This window comes from Acanthochromis polyacanthus, chromosome 15 (genome assembly GCF_021347895.1).
Source record: "Acanthochromis polyacanthus isolate Apoly-LR-REF ecotype Palm Island chromosome 15, KAUST_Apoly_ChrSc, whole genome shotgun sequence".
Taxonomy (NCBI): domain Eukaryota; kingdom Metazoa; phylum Chordata; class Actinopteri; family Pomacentridae; genus Acanthochromis; species Acanthochromis polyacanthus.
In genome coordinates this window covers 3,388,293-3,415,833 of record NC_067127.1, presented here as the reverse complement: position 1 = coordinate 3,415,833, position 27,541 = coordinate 3,388,293, and the positions used below count along the sequence as shown (strand labels likewise).

General features: G+C 41.6%; 4 protein-coding genes and 1 long non-coding RNA gene across 7 annotated transcripts in view; 3 read left to right on the top strand and 2 right to left on the bottom strand.

Annotated features, from left to right (window-relative positions):
• si:dkey-174i8.1 (arylsulfatase I) overlaps nt 1-17,400 on the bottom strand; it is a 28,180-nt gene extending 10,780 nt beyond the window's left edge. For 2 of the 3 annotated variants that reach the window (XM_051960301.1, XM_051960304.1), the window contains exons 1-2: nt 1,905-4,844; nt 590-761 (exon numbers count right to left, since the gene is read on the bottom strand). The gene's annotated coding sequence lies outside the window, so the exon portion shown is untranslated. Of the gene's footprint in view, nt 1-589; nt 762-1,904; nt 4,845-5,234; nt 5,360-17,298 lie in introns of those variants that run through there. The other variant, XM_051960302.1, reaches the window with a different exon arrangement.
• On the top strand, nt 5,198-9,971 carry LOC127537602 (synaptopodin 2-like protein). The gene is made up of 3 exons (XM_051960305.1): nt 5,198-5,310; nt 9,256-9,407; nt 9,644-9,971. The coding sequence occupies exons 1-3, from the start codon at nt 5,209-5,211 to the stop codon at nt 9,969-9,971; spliced, it is 582 nt and encodes a 193-aa protein (XP_051816265.1). The 5' UTR covers nt 5,198-5,208.
• On the top strand, nt 9,968-16,666 carry synpo2la (synaptopodin 2-like a). The gene is made up of 2 exons (XM_022213782.2): nt 9,968-10,361; nt 12,289-16,666. Exons 1-2 carry the CDS (start codon nt 9,968-9,970, stop codon nt 14,862-14,864), a joined length of 2,970 nt encoding a protein of 989 aa, XP_022069474.2. The 3' UTR covers nt 14,865-16,666.
• Nucleotides 17,401-22,387: 4,987 nt separating the features above from the next.
• On the top strand, nt 22,388-27,506 carry myoz1a (myozenin 1a). The gene is made up of 6 exons (XM_022213778.2): nt 22,388-22,627; nt 24,226-24,312; nt 24,976-25,163; nt 25,484-25,751; nt 26,417-26,582; nt 26,664-27,506. Exons 2-6 carry the CDS (start codon nt 24,228-24,230, stop codon nt 26,893-26,895), a joined length of 939 nt encoding a protein of 312 aa, XP_022069470.2. The 5' UTR covers nt 22,388-22,627; nt 24,226-24,227; the 3' UTR covers nt 26,896-27,506.
• Nucleotides 24,697-26,775, bottom strand: LOC127537577 (uncharacterized). Its single transcript, XR_007947293.1, has 3 exons — nt 26,651-26,775; nt 25,490-25,703; nt 24,697-25,171 (listed from the first exon to the last, which is right to left on the bottom strand). It is a non-coding gene; the product is annotated as an uncharacterized LOC127537577 (long non-coding RNA).
• Nucleotides 27,507-27,541: the final 35 nt, after the last annotated feature.

Genomic DNA, 27,541 nt, shown 5'->3' with positions numbered 1-27,541 from the left:
ATATTTGTGGTTTTAAAATACATGTCTTATTGCTTGGACTGCTTGCATACCTGCAAAACTATCCCCTTGTCTCCCTTCTTAACTTGTTAGCATGCTTATATGCTAAACTAAAACGGTTGAACATTAGCCTGGCTATTCTGCAGGAGGTTCATGTTCGCTTTAAGCTGATCTAAAATCCACTATGCCGCTCCAAAGACACCACAAACAACACAACTGATGCCAGATAAGACTGAGGAAATGCCTTTTGTTGCTGTGACTGTGGGTGTAACGGTGATACTGCACAACTAGATAAGAAGTAAAAGAGGTCACTGAGAACAGTAATACATAAATACTGGTTAAGAATGAACAATTTATGCAGTAGTTAGTTTCCATTTTCGATAACCTGAAATTCAGTCTTCCATACAGCACTTGCATATGATTGCTAGCAGGGATTATGACCAGCATAGCAACCAGTGAACGGAACCATCGGTCTGGTTTTGTCTTGACCAATCAGAGCTTAGTTAGAGTGACCTGTTGTATAACATATTTTTAGACAGATGGCCTGCACCATTGTTCTGTACGAGTTTGAAGGTGTGTGTGTGTGACTCACTGGTGACAGCACTTGGAGGTTATGAGGGGCCACCTGGCGCAACGCCGCATCTGTGTCACGAAGCAGATGATACAGGACTCATCCCTCCGAGGACGGTGGGAGTCCTGGGAGGGATGCAGCGCAGTCTGTCACCAACTGGGGTCGGGAGTTCAGCGTGTGATGGGGAAGGAGGCTGGAGGCAGAGAACCAAAGAGTCGGTCAGTGTGAAGGAAATTCCAAATGATGTAATTAGTGCAGTGACTTTTTGGACACACACATCTCGTACTTTAAAGTAACAGATGAAAAGAAGTATATTTTGGTTTGTTTGTTTTATATTTCAATCATTGAATGTTTGCACTGTCTTTGCTGCTGTAACTCTGCAAATTTCCCCACTTATGGATTGAAAAAGGGCTATTTTTCACACCGGAAGAAAGAATTTGCCACTAACTTAAAGATTTTTTGCAAATGGAGAAGTAAGCCCTGGGTGTGAAATCAGGAATGTAAATTGTGTGATCAAAAGCACAAAAGCATACAGTTATATCCCAAAAAAATGTTAAAATAGCATATAAATTCATATGAGAATACTATACATCACTGTAAACATAACATTTCTATCAAAAACATACAGATATAATCTTCAAAGAATTTCAATAAAGTAAGAAATGCAGCTTCAAAATTATCTAATCGAATAAATAACAGGTAAAAAGACAGTACGATGAATTTAACTGGTATATATAGTATAAATGCATTCAAAATATATTAAAAGTGTGGTCTCACATTCACAAGAGAGGAAGGAAAAACAGAAAGATCTGCATCATGAACATACTAAAGTAATAAAATTAACTCCAAGAAGAAATCTTGTAAATTATGGAACTCATAAAAAAGCTACCGTTTAAGATATACACCAAAATGTCAGACTTCTACCTCCGTCAACGGGAAATCAACCTTTTTAACTTGGCATTTTGAAAATGCGAGTCTCTCTGGGTCATTTAAAATGTGTTTTCCCCTAAAGGCTACAGTACGATGTCGAGAACAACCTGCTCTTCAAAACTACACAGTGAAATTTATCTTATTCTGCAGATACACTTCTAATACGCACTGGTCATATTAAGGGTTTACATTTTTAATGCTCACATTCTCTTTTATAAACCACAAACCATCCTGTTTGATTTGTGCGTCTGACATGCAGTCTAAATATAATCTTGCTTTAAAGAGACGAGTCACAGTTAAATTACACTGATGCTTCAAATAGAATGTATTTTATTTTGTCAATAAAAGCTTTAATAAAAGCCGAGTTTATTCTTCATGTTTATGAGTATGGCTCTCTCATTTTCACCTCATCTGAGCTGGGGAGCAGGATCTGGCAACGGCTGGTTGGCAGTATCCGCCATCCTGGCACAGATGCCACAGTTAAAGGGCACCGACTCTGTGCCTGCTGCTGCTCAACAAATCTGTCTGTCAAAGTCGTCTCGGGGAAGGCAGGTTGGCCGGCGGAGAAGTCATTAAATAGAGGAATGAAAGAACAGAGGAAAATGTTTAAAGCTCGCGGTTGAAAAGGATGAAAATAAGACACCAGTGACACAGTGAAAGGGAAAACCTTGAAAGGAGAGATAGCCACACACGAGCTAATTAACAGGGGGAACATGAGAGGACAAAACCGTCGACTCACTTAACAGTTCTCCCATGTCCACAGGAAAAAACACGCCGCTTCCTCGATTTCCTGAGGTGAAGCAACAATCCTTGTGTCTTTGCGTACACCACACTTTAATTAATTTTGCTACCACAATAGAGGCATATGGAATTAAAATAAAAACAAAAACATATGGTGCTACAGGGGAAAGTAAATCGCTGCAGTCATACTGATGCATATGGATTCTGACCTTTTTACTTTTACTGAAAGACAGCCAGCTTCTGTCCTGGGCAGAGTGACTAAGCAGACCTCGTCCTGACTTGTTACAGGCCTGCATTGCAGTTAGACAAAGTCCTCACACAGTACACACTATATTGTGTTTAACTGAACAATCTGTTATTGAGTATCACAGATCTGTTTTTCTGTTCATAGACTTCTCATTCTTGCGCTAGCAGAAGTTTGCATCTGGAAATGATATGATTTCTATCAAAGTCACAGCCACTCAAGTCTCTCCCAACAATGACGGGGTACTTTTAGGATGTCACAAATCTATTAGAAATGTCTCTGTAACGCACTTAAGTCCAGTAAGTGTTTTGATAACCTTACACAATACAATAAAGTAGAACTAGACACATTTGCAGACTGGTTTCTTTATATCTTAAAAATATTTTAGACAAATATAACTGGTGATGCAACAAAGCTGCTTGTAATGCATCACAAAATGCAGTGTAATGGGATCTAAAGTTAGCCATCTTTAACCACAAAAGAGGTATAAATTACCCCTAAACTGGTAAAAATTACTGCAAAGTGGCACTCAAAAAGTTTACTTCAACCACTAGAGGGAGTAATTGGCATAACTGAGCTATAACCCCTTCAACTGCCCGTTTGTTCAGATAACTCTCAAATGCCCCGCTTTCCTTGTGAAACACACACCAAATAAAACCAGATCCGTTTTATCCGAGTTGTTAAAATCTCCCTTTAACTGCAGTGTTCTGTCAGATCTGACACCATCCCCAACAGGAGAGTGTGACTTTTTTTTTTTTTTTTTCTCTGAGCGTCTGACCCAGGACTGATCTTGGTTACTATCCTGAGGCCTGGAGACAGCTGCAGAGTGAAGCTGCCAAAGGGAGCAGCTATCACTGGTAACCTCCCGCAGCATTGATAATAGCAGCTTTGCCTGTCTAGTAAGCAGATCATTCAACCTCTATCAACAGGTCTAAACGCCTGTCAGTGCCCCAAAGGAAAATACAACATAATTTAAATAAGCTTACGTCTACTGAGACTCTCCTTGTGTTTGCTGGGTTGTTTTTCAGTCTGCTTTCTTCCCACAACTTTAAATAGACCAAGATTAAGTGAGGTATAAATCTGAGGGAACAGATGCAAACACATCCAAAGACACATTCATAAATGACAAGTTTCTGATGTTTTAAATTATGAATAACTGCTCAGTCTTTCATGACACTTTCCCAGAGGAAAGGAAAAATCCCAATAATATTTTGTTTGTCCAGGTTCTTGTAGACATAACTGAGCTCACTTTAACATCACTACCTCTCTATTTTTAAAAAAAAAATTCAGCTCCTAAGAAATAGCCTTCTTCTCATCTTAGCCTGATCCCAGTTTAATATCTTAAAATGCTCTTTATTTCTGCCACTCACAGTACTTGAGATGACAGTAAGATCCAACATCACTGCTGATGCTTTAATAAAAACCCTAAGAAGTAGTCTCATTTCAAGCCCGGCTGAAATCATAACCAAATACCTAAAAATCTCTAAAAGTCAATAACAGCTGGCGTCCTATTAGCATGAGCTGTATTTTGTAACTACTAGTGTGGTTTGCTGACATACTGAACCAGGCAGGTGAACAACGTAGACACTGCACCTGCCTGATGCTAGCATGACAGTAGCACATAAATGCAGCTTCACAGAAACACTTGAATGACTGCAGACTCTTTGTTTGGTTTCCATGTTCCTCAGAAGTCTCTTTCTCTTCCCTCACAGCTGTCAGCACATCCAAGAGCTTGGATGGGCGCAAGAACGTGAGATCCAGCTGTGAAAAACACTTGTGGAAGTGAATGATACTCGTTTTTCTTGTGTTTACATTTCTGTACAAGTACACACTTCATCATTCAGTCAACACTGTGAAATTGTTGTAAGAAAAAAAGCTAAGACGTATTCAATGTAGCTACACAGGCTATTCATCCAGAGCTTGGAAAATTATTTATCCCAAAGGCTCGATGATGACAGCCTGGAATGTCTCCAGATCCAGAGGAGCTGGCAGAAAACGCAGCACCAAAGTCAGTCCGCTCATTGTCTCCACGCTGATTTTTATCAGTAGCTCTTAGCATAAATCGAAGCCCATTTCAAAGTGATTAATCAGGGGCGGTGTGTCCTATCATGGCAAGTTTGCGCCTTGAGACATGAGAGTCTGGCTGTGACCCTATTAAAGGTTACTAATGACCTCAATGCCAGATATGAATCGGTGCCATTTGGACGTTCTGAATGTTAACTTTGCCTCGGGCCTGCAGAGGAGCAGGCAAAGCAGCGAAGGTGATGGTGGAGTCCTATTTTTGGAGGAGCTATCAGCAGCCCAGTGGCACAGGTCTGAGTGACAGGACAAGTGTTGAGCTGGACCCTCCCCTCGCTCATTTGGGGCAGGCATTCCTCAGTGTAAGCAGACACAGACCCCCCCCGTCATATTTCTCACTCCTAACTCTCTCTTCTCTTTGGATGCGATGGTCGACCCACTCCGGGGATGGGTGGGCGCTCAGAAACGTGTGTGTCCAGGTGTGAGCGCCGGCCTCGGAGCTCAGAGGGAAGTCAGCGCCCGGACAGTGTGGCAGGCGAAGAGCAGGTCAGAGCTCTCAGAGGGGGCCCCGACTGCTGACTATGGGGCCAATGCACTGAGGGGGCCCCCAGGTAAAATATAAGAAAAAACAAAAATCAGAGGAGAAACGGAAAATAATCAAGATAAAAGAAGAAAAGCTGAAAAAAAAGGCACAAAAAGCAGAACAATGGTGGCAGAGGAAGTGATAATTACATTGTCCGGTGGAGCGCCGTGGGGGTTTCGTCTTCAGGGAGGCGTGGAACATCAGAAACCGCTACAGGTGGCGAAGGTAAGGCGGGCCGCTCGGCAGGTTGGACAGAAGCCAGCGTTTCAGTTTGCTGAGTGAACGGGAAAGTAAGTAGATTCAATAGCTTCACTAAACAGAAGTGAAACATCATTTAAGGAGCTGAAATGGAATACTGGCAGCCGTGCATGTTGGTTCAGGGCCTGAATATGAGTCATAATCTTGTTTGAGAACGGTTTTCATGCAGAGGTGTGCTGATGATTGATGGGATGAACTTTAAACTACAAGTACAGCGGGCTGGGAATGTAGGGCAGCTCTGTCACATACTGTACCTCCCACCGAGTGCTGCTGCTTATATTAAACAGCATAAAGCTAATAGTCGAACTAGAATGACACTGACCCCACTACTGGTTTCTTGGTTTGGTTTTAGAAAGTGGCCATGCATTCGTGTCATTTACAGCTTTTCAGTGGGGCTTCGAGCATGGAATGTGCACATCACACCAGAGATTTGAGGGCATTAAGGTAATTGTTTTCTAGATAGTTAATTTGGCTTCATTATGAGGAGCTAATGGACACTGAACACCATTCAACCATGACCACCATCCAATCGCACTGAAATACGCTGTCATTTCAATAAGTAACAAATCACTGCAGCCATGTTTGATTACATTCAAACTGGCTTCAAACATTGTTGTAACAGTGAAATAGTGAAAACACACACAGAAAAATAACAAATATCACAAAACAAGATTTAGTTTTGTTCATTAAAACACTTCAGGCCAGATTCAGGACACATTGGTATCTGCAACATAGAAATTAAAATATTACTCTGTGAGAATAACAGGCTACTTTTATACCTAGATCTCTGGGGAAAAAAAAGCCGTTTGCTGAAAATAAATTGACTATACAACCTTAGGATTCTCCCATTAAGCCAGTGAGCTCATTTTACTCATCAAGAGCAAATTATTCATAGGCAAGAATTTGGTGCTGACACTTGGCACAACTGAAGCAGTCCAGATTTCAGTCTCAATATTCAGTTCAGAAAGCAAAGTTTGACTTGATATCCAAAGGGAAATATATACTGGATAAAAGGATTAAGCTGGCAGAAAAAAAAATAGAACCTCTGACGGAAAACGCTGCAAATTTTTGGGAATAAGATCCTCAGGTGAATTTATAGTCAGTTTCTGATAGAGAAGCATGAGCCAGCTTATATCCATGCAATTTTATGTAGATAATTCTTATTTCTAGATGCGATTGTTGAGATTTCAGTACATCTGCACACACACATTATGCATGCATACATTTACACACAAACCACACACACTTTGAATAATTGTCGACCGAGCATAAGCGCTTTTCCAGGCGGCTATTTATAGTCAAGAAGCAGCAGGTCCTGGGGTCAGCCAAGGTGTGGGTTTCAGCTCCGCACTCAAAAATTAACCTCATACACTATTTTTGAACATGTATCTATCAGTTTCTTGCTCCTCACGGAAGAACGTACAATACTTTGGTGCAGGCTCACGTGGAGATGAAATCCTGATTGTTAGACCTTGTTTATAAGCTCCATTGTCACTGGATCAACAACAAAGAGAGAAACCAACTTAAAATCCCTCTTCACTGCAGATTCTCAGAGCTACTGATGAAGAATCTAATATTTTTCGTTGTTGTTTTGCTTTTGTCCAAATAGTATGACTAAAGCACCTACAGAATTCTCCACCTACTTGTATCAGCAGTTGAGTGAAACTTAGTGATGCCCTGTTCATTTTGTCATACAGTTTTAGCATCTTTAAAAACTTGGTGTTTTCATTTAACAGGGTTTCTAACAACTGAAAGAATTGTGTGATAGAACATGCACCTTTTAATAATACCTGCACCTTTTAAATACCTCATAAATATGCAAGACAACCTGTTTTTTTTTTTCCATTAATTATGTCATTATCATGGAGGAATTTAACTAAGTACATTAAAACAACTTTAGTGTACTTACGTGCTTTCATGTTATGCTACTTTCCACTTCTACACTGCTATAGTTTGGTACTTTACATTCCACTACATTTATTATAGATTTTTTACAACAATATTTATTATTGCCAATGATACCACTATTTTTTATCATGTTATTAAGTTATAGGATTGTTATTAAGTTAATAACAATCCTATAATATAACTTATGGCTTTAAAATGGGCCATTCGACACAATCTGTACATTTATTTCAGCTATTTTAAGTATATTTTAATGCAAATACATTAACATGTTTGGAGTTTGACTTGCTTTACTTTAAGAGGCATTTTTTTACAGTGTAGTATTTCAAATTAATTACGTGATAAATACTAAATCTCGTACTGATGATGCACAGTTATGTTCAAGCAACAATGAGCAAAACTTCATCTACGCACTTCTGGATTAAATTTCTGACAATCGTATATTAAACTACATTAAACGATATTCAGCATCTCAATAATGTAGATGTTTTTCAACAACAGTACCACAGAACAGTATGCAGGAATGCACAAGTTGGCCACAGGACACCAAGTCACCTTTTCGATGGCGGACAGCTGTTTCTGTCTGACCATCCAAAGCAGCGTGCTTCTTCACCCCGGAGAGTACGAACGCGTAATCTTGTCAGGTCTCGCACTGTATCGTCCGTAACAGGTGGAGCAGCGTGAAGGTTCACTGACAGAGCCGGTGTGTCGGTGCTAGGTTTGCGGCTGCATATGCGTGTCTGTATGTTTATTTATATGACTTTGTGTATTTTTGTCCCGGCCCAAGTGCTGTGTGTGTGTGTGTGTGTGTGTGTGTGTGTGTGTGTGTGTGTGTGTGTGTGTGTGTGTGTGTGTGTGTGTGTGTGTGTGTGTGTGTGTAATCATGTAAGGGTATTATAACTGTTATGATTTGCAGCCACAAGGTGACTGACTGAATGAATAGCTGACATCCTGTGCCACAAGCAGCCACAGGCCACTTTGAAAGGCTTAGCTAAATGGGGACAAGGGATTTCATTACAGGCAAACCAGAATAGCTGGAAAGAAAACTAATTAGGGCAATGAAAGCGATGCATCCTTATCTGTGAATTCTAATATACAGCATTCATTTATTGCATGCATTCGTATCAACGCTGCAGCCATTGTCATTGCTAAATGTGAACATTTTCAAACATCTGCTTTGAGTTTACGATGAGACATGTTGACATGACTTGCACAGACCTGAGGCAATTTACTGTGGGCAAAACGCCACGGTCCTGACAGACTGCGGGCACAAATAGCAAAGCACCACATGAAGACGGCTGCTGGCTGGCATTTCGCTGCTAAAGTGTGTTTGAGTGCTCCACTCGAGCTGTAATATGTGGCATACGTCTGCAGCAAGATCAAGCTGTCAGGACAAAATCTGGTCTCCGTCAGTCATTATCACAAACCAAGAGAAGACAACAACATAGCTCTGTCTCTGTCCTTACAAAAGCTGAACACACAATTCTCAGGAATATGCTATTATTGGAGCGGGGAAAGAGAGAGAAAAATAACGTCGATATCCTATTTTAGTACTGTAAATGGTGCGTCACAACTTCAAACCAAAGCTGCAAGACCTGACTTGGCCTGAAGTTGTAGTTTATATTTGACAGTATAAAATCCTGGAGCGATAAAATATAAATATGACACTATTAGGCCGGCCATGCACAGCTGCACAACTTTAATATTTAATTACTATGGCAGTGCACTGAAAGGATTTAGTCTAAGAAATGCACTATTAAAGCAGAACAGGGAAGTCTGCCGGTCCCTACATTTCATTGTTGGTATTCGGATATGAAAGACTTGCCATCAAAACACTGACACTTGATTTGAGATGTCGGAAAGACCTGGATGTCTCTTGAAGGACTTGAGAGTTGCCTTGGATTTGCTCATAGTTAATGTATTGTTTGATGTAATGCATTAAAAATCAATATCCGTGTATCTGTTTGTTGTCGATGTGAGTGTTTAAAGCTTCCTTTTCTTGTGCAGGTGCGTAAACGCAGTAAGGCATGCAGGGCTGGGCTGCAGGAAGCAGATGAGCTGGTATCCATCAACGAACAGCCATGTGGAACACTCTCCCACGCTCAGGCCATGAACCTCATCGACAGCTCCCCTGGGGTATTACACATCCGGGTCAGAAGGTCAGAGGGACAAAAGAATTACGAATCTCTGAAGTACAAACCCCATGAACCTATAGGAACGGATTATCTACCTGTCACAGACTTAATCCTGCTGTGTACTGTATTCACAAAATAAACCAGAAATCATTGGGACTACCAAATGTTTCTGCTTCTTGTGCCAAGGACAGATCAAATCTAGACATATGCAATCAGACACTTGTATGACATTGAATTTTAAACTGTTTACTTGTTTGCAGGACACCCGCTGGTTTTCAGTCTGTGGTGCTTGTGGCCCGAGCCCCATCCCCACGTATAGACAAAGAGTACCGAGCTGCACTGCGGGCCATGTCACCTACTCACCCCCATCATGCACCTGTACGTGAGGTCCACCGTAGCCGCTCCTCCCTAACCAGCGGCCTGACATCTCCACCTGGCAGTGAAGCTTACTACGGTGAGACCGACAGCGATGCAGATGTGGCGGGCTATGAGAGGCAGCGCCGGCAGAAGCGCCGCAGCCCCAGCAACTCTAACCCCGGGAAGCCGTCAGGACGAACCTCTCCTGAAGGGGGGAAACATCGGAGATGAGCGGCTATGACAGCGCACCCGATGCACATGTTTATCCCCGTCTGTTGGATGGAAACGGGGGAGATGGAGGTGGAGGAGTGGGGCTGCCGGGGGTGGCGAGAAGAGAGGTGATTTACCAACCTCCTGGTCCGGGAATGTGGTCCTCCCAGACGTCCACTGAGACTTCCTCCATCATCTCCTCTGCAGATGACCAGGGACCACGGGATGGAGGGCAAGAGGAGGACAGCGGCTTTCTCGAGCCAGCTAATGTGCCACTGGTGTCCCCTGAAAGGGCGAAAGAGGCTCTGATGCTGGGCTCCCGCAGCCAACTTGTTCCCATGGTGGGTCCTGTGAATAAACCCATTGACGAGGAGCTTACAACAACCTACATGGAAAAAGCCAAGCAAGCCAGTAAGTACAGCTGAGGAAGAGCACTGGCATGTCCTTGTGCTTCACATGACACCTTCCTGATAAAGGCCACTAGATGGTTCAAGAGTCAAATAAATTACGTTGTTAGCGCTCACAGTAGTTACAGATTCAAAGCTTTCTCAAGGACGCTCCTTTTTATGCTGCTCTTTCTTCGTGCTCTTTCCTATCATAATGTGACTACTTAGATTAGTTTTTGTGTTATTTCTATTTGCTATCTGCTTTGTAGTACAGAAATCACTCACTGAAGTGCCACTTCAACCCATCAACTTCATTCCCATACCCAGGAAGAAAAGCCATCATTGTGAAAATACATCATATGCCAGTGTGAAAAACCTAGATATTTGCAGATACCTTAATATCAAGTGATAGTCTCAACTTGAACACCAAAATGACAATATCACCATCTACACTAGGTTCTGTCTTCACATTTCATCTCCAAGCCAAACATTCATTCAAGTCAGCTGGTGGTAATAGCGCTTGAGGCAGTTTAGATAAATCCCTGTTCAAAAACACATATAAACAAAATTAATTTTAAAGACAGGAAGAGCCAAGTTTGACAGCTGGTAAATACCCTTTTATGCGCTCACAGATTCCTGAGAAAGTAAATGGATGTCAACATTTTTTTACACATTCACCAGAAATAGAATATTGTATTTTAATCTAAATATAAATCTTAATGAAGAATGCCACTGTATACTTCAGATGTAGTCTCATAGTCAATCACCATAAATAATCAAATGTATATTTGTTATCTTTAAGGTTAGAAGCTCATTGTGAGTGGGTGTTAACGCAATGTAAGGCTGTTAAACAGAGTACACTAGTCTGGTTTACTATATTTACCTACAGTTCTGTGTGTAAAAATCCCAGCAATCAATCTGTGAGCACTGAAAAGCATCTGCAGCTGCTTTTAGGGGTCAAGTAGCAAAGTGAAGATCCTCTCATTTTCCCTGCTCTTCTCTCCCTCTTCTTTCTATAGCTATCCTTCCATTCTGCTATTTTATTAGCCTGTTGAAAAAGCACAAATGTAACACTTGGCATGACTTAGGGAGGCTCAATGGCAACGGTGGATGTGTCTTTACATTTCTGTAAAATGCACCGACAAAGACGTTTGCTTGCATTGAGCCAGACAAGATGGTATGTCACAAATACGATTGACTATGTGCCAAAAAAGTAATGTTTTCTTCACATCACAGTGAAAAATAAACTAATTATGTCTTAATATTCACAAACTTTAAAGAGAGCTTCAGAATTGTGACACTACAGTGACAACAACCGATGGAGAACGCTGACACTGACCAAGCATTCTTTCCTACAACTTGTCTTCCTGTTCGTCATCCATAATAAGCCCAGGAAGAGGACAGAGCTGAGCTACTTGAGAGTCATCGGGCTGTTTTAAGAACTTAAATAAATTTACTCTTGTAAATCCCCCTTGCCATCCCCGACTGCAGGTTCTAATGTCCTACTTAGGAGCCCTGTCCTAGACAAATTAAAAACTCCCTTCACGTGACAGTTCATATTAGGGTAACAGAATGCGGTTGTCTTTGATAATCTGCTTAATACCATAACAAGTTAAAGGATGTGCTGTGGCTGCCCTTTGAAGTTCTCCTTCCAGTCACCTACAACTTGCAACTTTCCACTAGCTCGCAAATATTTTCATTTAAGCCTAGTAACGTGCAAATTTATCCTTCACCCCAGCTAATGTGAAAAGCTGAAGGCTTGCCTGGAATTTTTCCGGAAGTCCTCCTGTGGCGATTTAAGAGGTGGATGCCTGCTGAAGGCATGGCGGTCAGGGCAAGTTTAGATGCTTATGTCAGAGTCAGTTCTTGTTATTTGGCAATATCTTACTATGGTTTTCATGTTACACTACTGTACAACAACTGCTAATAGCTATGACTTTCATACTCTGCAGAACTGAACCGTGGAGATACACAGCAAGACAAGCACGTAAAGGAAGCCAAAAGCAAGTGTCGAACAATTGCATCCCTACTCACAGATGCTCCCAACCCTCACTCGAAGGGGGTACTGATGTTCAAGAAGAGAAGGCAGCGCTCCAAGAAGTACACCCTCACCAGTTTTGGTAGTGTTGATGAGGACAGGTGTCATGACTCACAAGAAGATGATGGGGCATTCCCTGGCAGCGAATCAGAGTTTGATGAGGATGGCTTCTCTGCAGCTCCTGACCCAACTTGGGATAGTGAGTACCTGGATATGCTGGAGAAGAGGGCTACTGCAGGCACTGAAGGCCGTGGAGATGGAGCAGAGGATGCTGCAAGTCCAGGCTTGAGTGAGACTGCAGGCAAGGGTGCCCAGTTGTTTGAGCAGCAGAGGAAGAGGGCTGCCGAGCATGCCAAGAAGGTAGAAGCGGCACAACCACAGGCACCTCCACAATCTCAAGTCCAGAACCACATATATCAGTTGCATCCAGAAATACAACCACAAATGCAACCAAACCTCCAGCCTCAGCAGATAATACCACCTGGTCCTACACAGCCAGTGCTATCTCAAGCTCCAGGTTCAGTAGCTGTTGCAGGCAATAGAATTTCTAATGGCGACCTATCCTACTCTGCAGTTAGCACAGCCTCCGTGGTGATGTCACCTCCAGCTGTGGCACCCAAACCAGCCACTGTCCCAGTGACTGTTCTGACCAGTCCTGCACCACCAGCTGAAACACCATTACCAGAGCTACCTGCGAGTAATGTCCTTAACAGAACGGCACGTCCTTTCACCCCTGGTTTCATTAGCATTCGAGCTGCAACTGCCCCTGTCACGTTCCGGCCACCAGTCACAAAGACGTCCCAGCGTCCTGCCTCAGCAGCTGTCGTGCCACCACCATTCTCCATTGCCTCTGAAATAGTCATTAATTCACCAATAACTTCACAGATACCCCCTGGTCCTCCATCACTGCGTTCCCCACCATCCTCTCTACATCCAGGTCACTTGGCTATGGCACCAGAAGCTCCTGTTAACTATCACCATCCAGCCCTCTCTACCTCAGTAGAGACAATGCAGTCGCAACCACCAGTAACTACTGTTCATCAAGCTTCATTTGCAGCTATGACTCCAGTGTCTGTGACAGTGCCACCAGCTCCAAAGGCACCAGTGGTTTCAGCCCCTGTTCCTCTTATTCCTCAAATTCCTGGTTCAGCTGATCCTGTTGCCACAGTGCCTCCACTTCAAGCACCAGTTGCTCAGCCACAACAATATCCCATAGCACCTGTAGCTCCAGTGTCAGTGGTCTCTCAGCCGGAAGCTGTAGCTCCAACCCCTGTTCCTGGTCCAGGAGGTCGCACAGGAATCTTAATTGAGGCTCGACGCCGTAGTGGCAAACCCAAACCAATGTTCAATGTGCCAGATGTCAAAAAGAACTCCCCCAATCCTGAACTGCTGTCCATGGTGCAGAACCTGGATGACAGGTCTGTCCGATACAAATCTGGCCAAACAACCGATGATGTTATTTATGATGATACAGAGGAAGACAGGAGTGGTGAGGTTGGCACAGGAAGGCTACCTCCCCCAGTCGCCCCAAAGCCTCGTGTCATCCATGAAGCTCCACAGATTCTTCACGCAGGGGGTAAGGGCGCCCAACTGTTTGCCAAAAGGCAGAGTCGGATGGGTAGGTATGTAGTGGACACCCCACCTGAGACCTCTTATCAGCAGGAAACGGCAATGCATAGTGCAGCCCAACTCACTGACTCCAACAACTCTTCCCTCCCCTCGCAATGGAAATACTCCCCAAATGTCCGTGCACCTCCACCCATTGGGTACAACCCACTATTGGGCCCTTCCATCCCTATAGGGCCTCAGAGGGATACAAACAAGCCAGACAACAGAGGAGGCTCCCAAAGAGAGGGAATCAAGGCTCTGGATTTCATGAGAAGGCAGCCCTATCAGCTCAACTCTGCCATGTTCAACTATGGGGGCAGTGCTGCTAATCTGTCAGCCATGCCGTCCTACCAGGGTGACTACAAAACAACGATGGTGGGCAGCTCATTAACCACACCGAGGCAGATCCCCCTTAAAACAGCCCGTGTCTACGAGATCAAGCGATTCTCCACACCTACACCCATGTCAGCTCCCACTCTGACTCCCAAAGTCATCGCTCCCCGCTCAGCCACTACCCTTGGAGAACGTCTGACTCATTTCGGCATGACCTCCCCAACTCCAGCCCCGCAACTAACATCAGCACCAGCCAGCACTCCAATCCCAGCTACACCTCCCTCCCAACCAGGTATACTGCCCAGCCTCCCGAAATTCTCTGCTGCCCCTATTCCACACCCTGTGCCACCCTCAGTCCCTAAACCTTACGCTCCAGTGTCATACACCGGTGGGCTGCAGATGGCGAAGCAGTTCCAGAGCGCTCCAGAGCTCAGTATCCTTTCCTCTCTGCCCCCACTCAAGTCCAATCCAGTTCAGGCACCCAAACCACATTTCGTTGCCACCAAGGGAGGCGTCCAGCCTCATGTCTGGAGGCCAGGGGCATTCTGAACAGCAATGAATAAGTCAGTATCACGCTTGGACATCTTAATGCATTATTCATTTTGTGCTGAAATGACAAGTCAACTATGCACAGAAAATTAATCAATGACAATTTTGGTAATTGGTTCATTGTTTAAGCGAAGGAAAAATGTTTCAGTTTCTGAAATGTAATCATTTTCTGCCTCTCTTGTTATATCAATATTAAAGTGAATTGGTTGGTAGAAAAAAAAAGACTAAGAAAAAAATGACAAATTAATTAAAATAACCAGCCCCACATGCATTAATTTAAAATTCAATTGCACACGTTTTTTTTAATGTTAGACTATTAATAGTGGAAATAGACCACAAACACCTTCTTGCTGTTCAAAATGCTGCTTATCACATTTATTTTGCTGCCAACACATTTAACTGAGTGACAATAATAGGATATATTATCATTTGCTATATGCCGTAAAGTCCACCATATGCCTGTCCTGGAGGGAGGTTTGTGTAAGGCTTCTGGAGATCTCTTCTACTAATTTAGCAGAAAATCCATCTAAACAGAGCCTGTACTAAATAATTCTTTGAAACTTGAAATGTCTGAAAATTGAATCGCTGCAGTTCTGACAACAGTATTAAATCACTGGAGATGTATGTTGTGTGATGTTGACAGGAGGAGGTGGATTGAGGCTTTTATCTTCGAACACGTAATTCTCAGTACCTGTCCGATGTGCACAAAGTGTTTTTTACCTGCTCTGTCTGTAGCATTTTCAAGGAGAAACCATGTCGCTCTTCTCATCTGAGGGTTTAAATGATGCATGAACAGCTGAGAGTTACGAAATGTTTTTAAACACCTCACTGTGGAACTACAAGCGAAGACAACGCTTGCTCTTGCAAAGTGCTTGCAAGGTTGTGCCAAATACCTCTTCCCACTATAGCTGGAGAGAAATGCTATCTTTTTTAGCACAGGTCACATTCAACAAGTGCCCAGCCTGTCACTGAACGTGCACTTGTCACTGGATGTCAGAGCTTCCAATTGCCACTTTGGCACACCAGAGCCTCCTTAGCACCAGTGTGATCGTTGCAGATATATGTAAATTCGTAACTTTTATTAAACAAATAACACAGATGAAGGAATGTGTATTTTGTTTTGTTTAATTGTCTTTTAATCTGAAGGGATGCAAAGGGAAGTTGACGGACTGAGAGGTACCAGCATTTGTAAAAGGGTTCAAGGAATGAGAGTTGCTGTGAAAGGGAGGATATGAGTAATAAATATGTAAGGCAAATTACCAAATCTGGTCTCAGTGACGGCATTGTCCATTTTCCAGAAATGGTCATAATATAATGCAATAAAACTGAGACTGATTACATACTGTTTATAATGCCACAGCCTCTGTAGATGAAAGAAAGGCCAGGGAAGTTTGATCCATTAAAAATGTTGGTGAAGCAACAGAAACTAATGGAAAGAAGCAGAAAAGTTTAGCTGCTGCCTTTCCATTTCAGCTGGTTGCTATTAAAAAGTAAGGATAAATATATTAAATGGCTATGTATCTTGAAAGACTTGGCATGTTAACGGAAACAAGTGAGAAACAAATGATTATGTTATATTCAGTTGTGGAAGATACTTTTGTTATTTTTTACAATTTTTAAAATACAGTTTCTCTTAAAGTTTTGTCTTGCTTTCATGTTATTACGGCTGCAAAAAGTCTAAGTTATGGCTCTGTTAATGTTGAGGTGTAAAATACAATATATATGTTTCTGAATGTAGCTGAGTTCAACTTTAAGTGTGAAAATGTTTGTTGTTAATGCTGAGCAGAAATTTATACTGACTAGGGGACAAAACACTTTTAGAGGAATAAAATTAGACTTGAAAGTGCTCCGGTTGTCTGACATGTCTGATTTTACACTGCCCCCTGTTGTTCAGTGTGTGGTCCTGCTCTTATATTTTAATGTACATTACAGACATGCATTAAAAATGATTTTTAATAATCGAGTAGTGCAACAACTGCCACTGTATACCAGTGTTAATTAAAGGAAATCAAGTCTTATCGATACACTTAAAGGTGAGCAGTGAAAACACACAAACAACACACCCTTATTTCCCTCAGGTCCAGCTGCACATAAATAGATATATTTCACACTACTCATTTTTAGCTTAATAAGAACCAAATGGAAACAAACGCAAACCACCGAACGATAACTACACAGCATTTTGATGGACAGATTTCACTATAGTTGTATGTAATATATCAAGGCTGATGTCAGAGTCGTGTTAAATCTTACACCAGTTTTAACACAGAGAAAATCCCAATATACAGATTGTGAATTTAAAAAAAAGCAGGATATGATCATGGGTGTAACATTGCAACAAAGTGGGATAAGTTTAGATTTAGAAAGACTTAAAGATATAAAGAGAGCCTACTGAAAATCTAAATAAAAAGGTTAGGTAAGATTCTTCACTTACCTTTGTATATACACAAGGTGAAATCAGGCCCTTTTGACCCCTCAGGATTTCACCTAATCAGATTTTTATCACATCAGCACCCCATCTTCCACTTTGATGCCTGCAAAGAAAAGCTAATTTTCAGAGGTTTAATTCTGAGGTTGTACACACAAACGACTTAAAAGTTTAAACACACCTTTCAGATCATCATAATTAAGGTTTTTCATCCAGGAAGTCATAGAGAAGTCTGTTAAACTGACAGACCACACCATCTATAAACACCTCAGTGATAAGAAAAATTCCAGATGTTTACATTTTCACCTTTGGGAATTTTCTCTGAATAATAATTACAGAAAAGCACTAATTCAGAAGCACAGATATGATTTATAAACATCTTTGTAGGTCTGCAGTTGTATGCATAAGTACCTCTGGGCAACGGTTTGTTAATAACAAAGTGGTAACAGTCTAACATTTATAATACAGAAAAAAACACAGCATGTTCACCCAAAACTTTCTAATCCCCTTTGAAAGAGTCTTTTTATATTCTTACATTTAGGAGTTTTCACCTTCAGTTCTTTGCAGATCATTTCAAATTTAGAGATATTGTTGAAGTGTCTCCCCACAGATTTTCAGCTCTCGTCCATAAGAGGGAGGTTTTGCGTTATCCTCCTGCCTAGCCGACATGCAGTTTCATCAGAAAGATTCCTTGCTCCTCTACATACGGTTGTGACTTCCCCACTTCCCCTTGACTGCCATTTCAACCAGCGAAAAACACAAGCAGGAGCGCTTTGATATCTTTTTATAGCCTTCCCCTGCTTTGCAGGCATGAATTAGTTTCACTTACAGATGTCCACTCAATAGCTCAGACAAGCTTTTGGTTGTTGAGTGCTAACACAAGGTTGGAAAAGTTTATCAGATGTGGAATTGTTATCAGCTGGCAGTTATTAAAGACACAATTTCACCTTTATCCCATCTAAACTAAGGCCAGAATCAATGAAGCGCAGAGATTTAACAAGTAGAATGTTGTCCATAATAAATTAAATCTGTTAATTTTCTAACCTTTTCCCCCAAACTTATACAATAAACTGTATGTGACAAACACACATATACACTTTGACAGAGCTCCAATCAAACAGAAGTGTGTGCATTTACATAGAATACTATTTTTAAGGTGTGTGATTCTGATTCAGGATGAAGGAATGCGTAAATAAAATCTATACATATATATAGATTTTATTTATGCATTTCTTCATCCTGAATCAGAATACATTTGCAATGTCAGCTTAAGAAATTAAAAAAAAAAAACCTTCTCTATTCTTCTACATTTTTGTATTTAAAGTCAAGAATTATTTTGTGACAGTGGCAAAGTAAACAAATTTGGGATACCCTGAGTTAGATTTCACATGATAATCATTTGAATATCTCTTCAGTTTCTCATCTACATGAACATTTGCCACTGAGTGGTGCTGTGGTGCTTTGGTTTGCTGGATTCCTCTGTGGCATTTTGTTGCCAACCTCTGCTCTCCCAGGGTGCCTATATATAGGGCTGTTAATATCCAAACACAGAACTATTTATGTCTAATGAAAATGACATTTTGCCAGGGCACTACTGTAATTAAGAATTAGTTCTTAATATAAGTTCTAAAAAAGACCAAATAAAAAAAACAAAACTGGCTTCCAGCATCTAGAAGGTTTCTATTTGAAGATGTACTGTACAGTAGTTTCCATGGGACTGATGTTCTAGTAACAGAAGCAGAACTACAGTGCGTCTTAACGTCTTTTTCCTCTGAATATTTGCTCAGCTCCCCGTTTACTATTGAATTAACTGCTCTGCACACCTTCCAGAGCAGGAACATGTTTCATAGGAAGCAAGGAGAGTTACATTTACAAAACAGTGACTTTTTTTTTTTTAAAGAAATTGGTCATCAGAAAGAACACTGAAACCCTTCCACTTGCTAAATGCCGACTGTACTGATGTGATCCTCCAGCAGATGATGACTAAGAACTGAATGGTCAAGACCCGTTATTTTAAGAGGAGGCTGGACAGAAGTGTTTAAAATAAGGCAGAGCTGAGTCAAATGCAAGTGAACAATTAAAGATATACAAACCCCTTGATACTGCACAACAGACCAGATTCCATGTTACAAAAACTACCATTTACCTTTATCCTCCTTTTTTTATTTAAACAAACTGTAGATCAGGACTGCTCAGTTCAGTAGTGGTTAGCACTTTCGCCTTGCAGCAAGAAGATCCCTGGTTCGAATCCCGGGGTGGGCCTGGGATCTTTCTGCATGGAGTTTGCATGTTCTCCCTGTGCATGCGTGGGTTTTCTCCGGGTACTCCGGCTTCCTCCCACAGTCCAAAAACATGCTGAGGTTAATTGAGTACTCTAAAATTGCCCGTAGGTGTGAATGCGAGTGTGATTGTGTGTCTGTATATGTAGCCCTGTGACAGACTGGTGACCTGTCCTGGGTGTCCCCTGCCTTAGCCCGAGTCAGCTGGGATAGACTCCAGCACCCCCCATGACCCTAATGAGGATAAAGCAGTGTATAGATAATGGATGGATGGAAACTGTAGATCAGTCAATTCAGTTTTGCATTTAAAGATAAAATATATTTTGTCACACACAGGTAATTTGTCTTTGGCACAAGTATTGCACAGAGCTGCATATAAAGTCTTGTTTTTTTAGAATTTGGCATCTGTGCATCACCACAATTGATTTGAAATTGAAAAAAATAAATGTGCTTGAACTGTAGGAGAAAAATACTGCATTAACCATTTAGGAATTACAGCATTTTTTTTTTTTTTTACATAGTTCCTCCAGTTTCACAGGTTTAAAAGTCATTTGAGAATTGACTGACATGCAATTTCACAGCCAGTTGTGGCCCGTTTCCTAGTTATTTCATGACAAATTAGGCAAACAAAAAGGTCTAATTCAAAGTGTTGAATTTGCATTCGGGTGCTGTTCATGGGAACTCTCAATAAGGAGCTCCAAAGAGATGTTGATGCAAGTTAAGGAGGTACTCAACATCCTTTAAACGAGATAGTGGAAACTTCAGGAGCAGCCAAATAAACAATCTGATACACTTTTAAAAAGACGGAATAAACTGACAACTTAAGTGGGCGACTGCTGAATTCTTTCGGCCCTTCCCAGTCAAGTCAAGGATGTTCTAAAGGAGTTCTATAATCAAGAGATGCTTTCAATGAAATGCAAATATAAAGAGTTGACCTCAAGATACAAACCACTGGTAACACTCAACAACTGAAAGGCCAGAGTAGACTTTGCCACAAAAACATCTGACCAGTTCTGGAGCAAGAAGAACCTCAGAGGAACTAAGATGCCAGAGTGATGGGAGGAGAAGAGTGTTGAGGAATGAAAGGCTTATGATCCAAAGCACACTGTGTAATCTGTCCAACAGATGGAGGCAGTGTTATGGTATGGGAATGTACAGCAGCCAATGAAACTGGGTAGTGTTTACTGATACTGCTGATAGATGTAACAAGACGAATTCTGAGTGTGTAGAGCTGTGCTTTCTACTCAGATTCAGTCAGTGCCTCACAGTACAGATGGATAATGACTCAAAACACACAGCAAAGGTAACCAAAGAGCTACTTAAAGCAAATAAACAGAATGTTCCTAAATGTTCCTAACAGTCACCTGACCTCAGCCTGACTGATCTGCTTTCACTGACTGAAGGCAAAACTGAGGGCAGAAAAATCCATAAACCAGAAGCTGCCCTCAGTTGTTGCTCAAGGGAGAAAATGTATTTAGTGATGTCGACAGGTTCCAGTCGTCAAGTAGTAATTGACTGCAAAAGATTTCCATACAAGTGTTAAAAATAAACCTCAAAGTTACATTTCTGTGAAACAATATGAAAGTAACACGAGCCTGTGAAACTATTAAAGAAATGGCAGTAATTCCTACACGGTCGATAAACCCATTGAAACAAAGCTGAGAGTCTACACCATAGACTGTATATAAAGATGGACGTAGCATCTGGCTCCGAAAAAGGAGGGGAAAATGGAGTACAGAGGCAAAATGAAAAAAAAAAAAAATCACTTTAGGAGAAATTCTTGACTTGAACAACACAAACCACACCTACTTATGGCAGATTCCGTTGAGCTTTCGCAGCTTAAATCTAACCTGATCATGCATAAAAACTTAAAACTCACTGGGGATCGGCAGGACTTCATTCTCAGCTGGTGATCATGAATGTGAGAATGCAATATCATCCATATAGCACTACAGAGAAACATGCCAAGCTATTGTGATTAAATGAATAGTGATCTGTGCATACGTTTTCTGGTACCACTGCTGGAAGATTTTTTTTCCTTTAACTGGTTTTCCCCAGAATTCACTTCAACATTTCACAGATGAACATGAATCCTAATGACATTGGCGATTGTCCTGACTTTCTCTCCTGCAACTCTATAAGGTTCACATCTGTGGTTTTAAGGTAAATGTTCTCATTGGGTTGAATGTACTAAAAAAAATGGAAATAATTACAATTTAAAGTTACCTTGTCCTAAAGATAAAATGTGCACCTTTTAAATGTTTTTATGCATTTGTACTGCAGTCCTAAAATGCTCATCAAGAATGAACAAAACTACAAAGAAAGCAGCAGAACAAACTGTATGTAACTGTTTTACATGTGTTTTCACAACCTGTTTAAGCCATACATTGCTTGAGTCCAACAGATCTGTCCATCATGTTCAGCCACGTGATGCTTGAGAGAAACTGAAAATGTGACAATCTAGCGTCAGGTCAGAGTACGCCGAAGAGTGAAGGAGCTAACTGTCACTTTGAAATACAAAGTGACAGTGCCTCACACACATTTGCTTAACCTTCAGCTTGCACTGTGCACTCGTACATACTCTCCACGTCCCTCTGCGTACCCCAAACACACCCCAGAGTCCTCTGAGGTTATCTTATAGCTGAGCGCTGTTCCCCTCGTTCATTGCTGCTAAATATAGGCTCCTGAGCCATCTGTGAGAATGATTTTGTTCCCTTAATATCACCATCAGCACTTTCAGCTGGCCAACACAGACTTCTCCCCTCCTGCCTTAACACCCCCCTCCCCAATCCCTCTTCATACTCCCAGCCTCCTCCTCCTCCTCCCGTCTTGACACCAACACTGCTGCCACCCACACCCCCGACCCTCTGGAAGATCTGCCATCTGAGTGTTGGGTGGGTTTCGCACTTCCCGGGACCTGGGTCCAGCCATACGTAGGGTCGGAGGCACTGAGGGATTTGTAAACTTGTGATCACCAGCATTGAGCCCTGGGTCTCCTCTTCACTGTTTGGTATTTATAGGTCTGTCTCACCTCCCAGGATTACAACAGAAACCCGGTGAGTGGATCTACAGCTACAGCAGTTTTATTAACTGACAAACAGCTTGGATTTTAAATTCTGGATATTGCAAAAATGGAGAGAGGGATTAAGGATTTGCAATTTTCTCCCTATGCAAAGTCAGAATTTCTGTGGGTTGTCAACTGATCTCGAGGAAGAAACTACTGAAAGAAGACCTCCATTGCTTAAACAAGACTATGTTTTAGATGTTTAATGCCACTAAAGCCTAAAAAAGAATCAGAGAAATGGCTCTGGAAGTTGCTTGTCTGCTTTAAGATTTATTTAGTATGTCTTAAAATGTCCAAAGGAATGGTTGAATGTGCTGACCATCCCTCTCTGTGGGCGTTGCAGGGATTTTATATGGTGTTACCAAATCCTGCAAGGGGGGGCGGTAAATCTGATCGCCCTGAGCTTGTAATTATTTAAAGGAACTAAAAGTGTGTCAAAAAATCCTCCTCGTTAACATCCAATAACTACTCTAGTTCCGCCCCGTTTTGACAGACTCGAACGTACACTTGGAATTGTTTTCTGGAGGTGCGCATTGTGTTCTTGAGAGTTGTGTCGAGCCCATTTGATAGTCAAATGACGCCATTACACGTCGGTAAAATGTCTTGGCTGGAAATGGCTTTTAAAAATAGCTGCGGTGGGTTGAGTTACAGCCAGTTGATGTGATGTGATGTCCTGCCACTTGACTGGGCCTTAAAGAAACTGTTGAGAGCTGAAGATAAATGTGTAGGAAGACGAAAAACAGCGCAGCACAAACGTGAAGGATAATGTTAAAAAAAATCATATCCATATCCCAGATAAGGAAGGCATCATGGGTTGTAAAAAAGTTAGTGATTGATGTTAATATGTTTCAGCACTGAGTGATATCTCGACATATGAGACAGAGGGGAGTATTACCACCGCTTTGCCCACCTACATGTTTCCACGCAGCAGATTGGGGAATACGATCATATGAAATGAATAATGTCAATGCTATTGCATGATCCTGAGGCCTTCAGTTCTACTGTAGAAGGGCAGCACCAGAATTAATTAGGATCACCAGTTTCTGCCTAAACGACAGTCTGCTTCTGTTTATGTTGACGGTGTACACATCTCGTGTCCCCAAACAAAACTGAAACAGGCTATATGTTTCTATGGTGCAGATATCTGTTTCACGGGGGAATGCAGGGAATCTGAGGTCACTGACAACCCACCTTGAACTTGAAAAAAGAGGAGGGCCAGAGCTGCTTGTCAGATGCATTCAGCTCCTGTGCATTCACTTCAGGGTGGTTGGTAGTTGTAGGTGTTGACGGGGAAGAGTGATCTTGAGAAGCTGGTGTGAATCAGTTTTAAAATTGAAACAACACTCTGCTGTGTATTTGAACCTTTAGAGTCATAATTCTGTTAGTTCTTGTAAACTTGTTTACCTTTATTTTAAAAACTCTAAAATGTTAGGTGTTGTTTATGCAGACTATATAATGAAAGGTGGAATATTTTCTGGAGAAGCTTCGGCATTATTTTGCTTACGTCTCTTGTTCATTTTTAAATGGAAGGACTTTATTCTGTATTCTGCAAACAGGAATAATGTTCTATGTACTTTCCCGGCCCCCTAGTCATGCCTCTGGGAACACCTGCCCCTCTAAACAAGCGGAAAAAGCCCTCCAAGATCATAACCGACCTATCACATATCACTCAGGATGGTAAGGCTGATGTGAAACGGTGTGAATGTGAAACCAAATTACCATTCCTCAGTGCAGCTCTGTATTTTAAACATATACACAGAAATAGATGGATGATAGGTGGTAGGTAATGTATGCAAGGTACTAATCTGACCAGGAATATTATCTGCAGAAATATAGTTACAAGCAGAAAAAAAATCTTTAATATATGCTGAAGATAACAATGTACAGCGCTCTAATTTGATCGCATTTTGTTTCTATAATCTTTATTTTCTTTCCCATCACCTACCAATAAATATTACAAATGTGTAAAATAGTATGAGTAGTGTCTGAGTTTAAGGACTTCACTACTTTATATTCAGAGGAAACACATGCATAAAGGACATGTCGTCATCCTTAAACAAGTAGTTTAAATCTTTTTTATTACATAATGTTATGAGTAAAGCAATAAAGTTTTTTTTTGCAACTTTTTTCGCATTTGTATGTTACTACTGCAATTTTTTTTAAAAAAGCATTGGCATTTGCGAAAACATTTTTCCTTGACAGCTATGACTAAACAAATATTTCAATGATCGTGTCCCAGATCAATTAACCTAACTTCACTACGTTATGATTTAGAAAGACCTAAACCTTCTAGAAGACTAAATAATTGCTCTGGCCATTTTTTGGATGTCCCTTACCTAGAGTATGAGTCTGAGCCAGAGGCATCTGAGTTTGACCTGGGAACAAAGATCAGGACTCCCAAAGACATCATGCTGGAGGAGCTTTCCCTGATGAAGAACCGAGGCTCCAAGATGTTCAGGATGAGACAACAGAGAGTAGAGAAGTTCATCTACGAGAACAACCCGGATGTCTTCAGCAGTGAGTCAATGGTGAGGGCCTTGTTGATAGAGAAAACAACATTCAGGCAGTTTGTCATTTTAAAGGAAACTTTTCTCTGCAGTATTTTGTAGTGTGTCTATAATACATGAAGAAATTCAACAGAGAAACGAGGAAATGTGGCTGTAACAATGCTGGTTAAACAATTGACTTTTTATCGACTAGTCATACCAGCTACATAAGAACGTTGTTATGTCTGGAAGCAGATAAAGGCCTCCATCACACAATCAGAACTGAACATGCTCAGTAATGCTGATCAGGTGGAATTTCAATCAATCACTGAATACAAATAATTCACTATATTTTTTTTCAGGACAACCTTCAGAAGTTTGTTCCCTCCCTCGGCGGTCAGATGGGAGGTCAGATGATAAACGTTGGTGGGCACTTTGTTAGCAAACAGAATGTGCATCTGTACTTCGGAGGGGCACAAGCAGGAGGAGTAGGAGGAGCCCCTGTGCCTCCTCCAAAGCCCGGAAGCAAAGGTGCAGGTGGTGCAGGTGGAGCAGGAGGAGCAGGAGGAGCAGGAGGACTGGCTGGGGGTGTGACAGGAGAAGAAGGGAGTGAGTGGTCTCCACTGAAAGGTTGGTAATAATCAAACCTAGTCATTCTACTTTTTAATGCACAATGAAATGCTATCATAAAGGGTCAGACTGACATTTGAGGAAATAGGTTTGATTCTTGCAGAGTGTTAGATGAGTGGATGGATACAACTTTTACGTAGTTTGTTTGATGCCGTCATCAGCAGCTGGTTAGATTACCTTGGCTTAAAGACTGAACAGAGAGGAATCAGCTCTGTCTGGATGTAAATAAACAACCTGCCTACCAGTATCTCTATAGATTTCTAATTAAAAACATGACATATTGCATGTTTTATCTGTACAAAAACAATCTTGTCATCAGTGTGCAGTCGTCAGGCAACAGAACAGCAGAAACTCCAGGAAGTAATGGTGGTAAAAAATATCTCAGACTCAAACTGTGCAAAATCACAATGTGTTGTTTTTACTTTGGCCTTTGTATGAATTAAATAAATTAGATACTTTGTGTTCATTTGGGAATTTTGAAGGAGACAGTATGCAGATTTTTGTTTTGCACAGTTTCCCCATGTTTCCAGTCTTTGTGATAAGATAAGCCAAGACTGGCTCACTAGCTACATATTGAATTTATTTATATAACTTCCAGCATTTTCATCTACACAAATGATCTACAAAGATCCCATCACAATGCTCTCTGTGGGCGTTTGTCACAGGAGGTGGAAAAGATTCTTCATCCAAGAAGGTGCTTGCTGTGAAGACGTATGTGTCCCCATGGGAGAAGGCCATGAAGGGTGACGAAGGCCTGGTCGCCACTTTGAAAACCGCAATGCCTGGTCCTGTTAACCCAAAGGATCTGCCCAAGTACAAGTGCTTCAACAGGTAGTTCCCTCAAGGTTTCACTTTGCAGAGCGCTTTGCTAGAAAAAGGAGCTTTATCTAACCTCTCACCTCGGTTTGACAGGACTGCCATGCCCTATGGCGGCTTTGAGAAGGCCAACCAGTTCCTGAAATTCCAGCTGCCCGAAGCTGAGGCGACCAAACAGGAGCCTGAACCCGCAGTGTACCAACATGACATTGGCTGCCGGCCTTCCTTCAACCGCACTCCTATTGGCTGGGTGGGTAGCAGTGAGCCCAGCAGCATTCACATGGAGACGGATGCTGTGCCCTTCGATGGAGAGACCGACGAGCTGTGAAAACGCATTCATACTGTGATTACACTCACTGCACACATACGCACACACAAGCATGACAGCATACAAACATGCTAGCATGCACACACACAAAATAGATGGGCTTACAATTAACTGTTAAACTGAGGAATTTGAATCCCTCGGTGTGGATAACTGAAAGCGTACATGAAATGTGGTCGTGTTCTTATCTTGCTCTGTATTTCATCGTAAGGCAAAGTAACAAGCTGTAGATGCTACGGAGATGAACCATGAAACGTTTATTTGTTAAGTTCGGAAAATGAGTCGAAACACTCCTTTAGTTTGTCAGAAAAGCTGCTGTTCTTGGTGAGAAGCTGCAGATTTTGTCAGTGAGGAAAGAATGAATCATGTATGATGAGATATTTGTGCTGCTGTGCATGCTGTCTTAATGTCAACTTATTACCATATTTGTTATTACCCACTGCCTTTTTTGTTGAGATTATCTGATCATTTATTGAGCTGTTAAAACCCAACGAACCTGTCTAATTCAGGATGCATGCAGAGTCTGTTGCTGATCCCTTAACCCACTGAACCAACAGTTTCTCCACAATAAACTGTACCACTCAACTTGTAGAGTGATTACAATATCAAAGAAAGTCTGTGTGTGTGAAAGTTCTTCAGTTTAATTTAC

What these genes read in the sequence shown, in the direction of transcription:
- synpo2la (XM_022213782.2), top strand. Translation starts at nt 9,968, where the DNA reads ATGAGCGGCTATGACAGCGCACCCGATGCACATGTTTATCCCCGTCTG. An exon ending in GGAAAAAGCCAAGCAAGCCA is followed by an intron (nt 10,362 to 12,288) that starts GTAAGTACAGCT and finishes CATACTCTGCAG; the next exon opens with AACTGAACCGTGGAGATACA.
- myoz1a (XM_022213778.2), top strand. Translation starts at nt 24,228, where the DNA reads ATGCCTCTGGGAACACCTGCCCCTCTAAACAAGCGGAAAAAGCCCTCC. An exon ending in ATCACATATCACTCAGGATG is followed by an intron (nt 24,313 to 24,975) that starts GTAAGGCTGATG and finishes TCCCTTACCTAG; the next exon opens with AGTATGAGTCTGAGCCAGAG. An exon ending in AAGTACAAGTGCTTCAACAG is followed by an intron (nt 26,583 to 26,663) that starts GTAGTTCCCTCA and finishes TCGGTTTGACAG; the next exon opens with GACTGCCATGCCCTATGGCG.
- LOC127537602 (XM_051960305.1), top strand. Translation starts at nt 5,209, where the DNA reads ATGGTGGCAGAGGAAGTGATAATTACATTGTCCGGTGGAGCGCCGTGG. An exon ending in AACCGCTACAGGTGGCGAAG is followed by an intron (nt 5,311 to 9,255) that starts GTAAGGCGGGCC and finishes TTTCTTGTGCAG; the next exon opens with GTGCGTAAACGCAGTAAGGC. An exon ending in TTACACATCCGGGTCAGAAG is followed by an intron (nt 9,408 to 9,643) that starts GTCAGAGGGACA and finishes ACTTGTTTGCAG; the next exon opens with GACACCCGCTGGTTTTCAGT.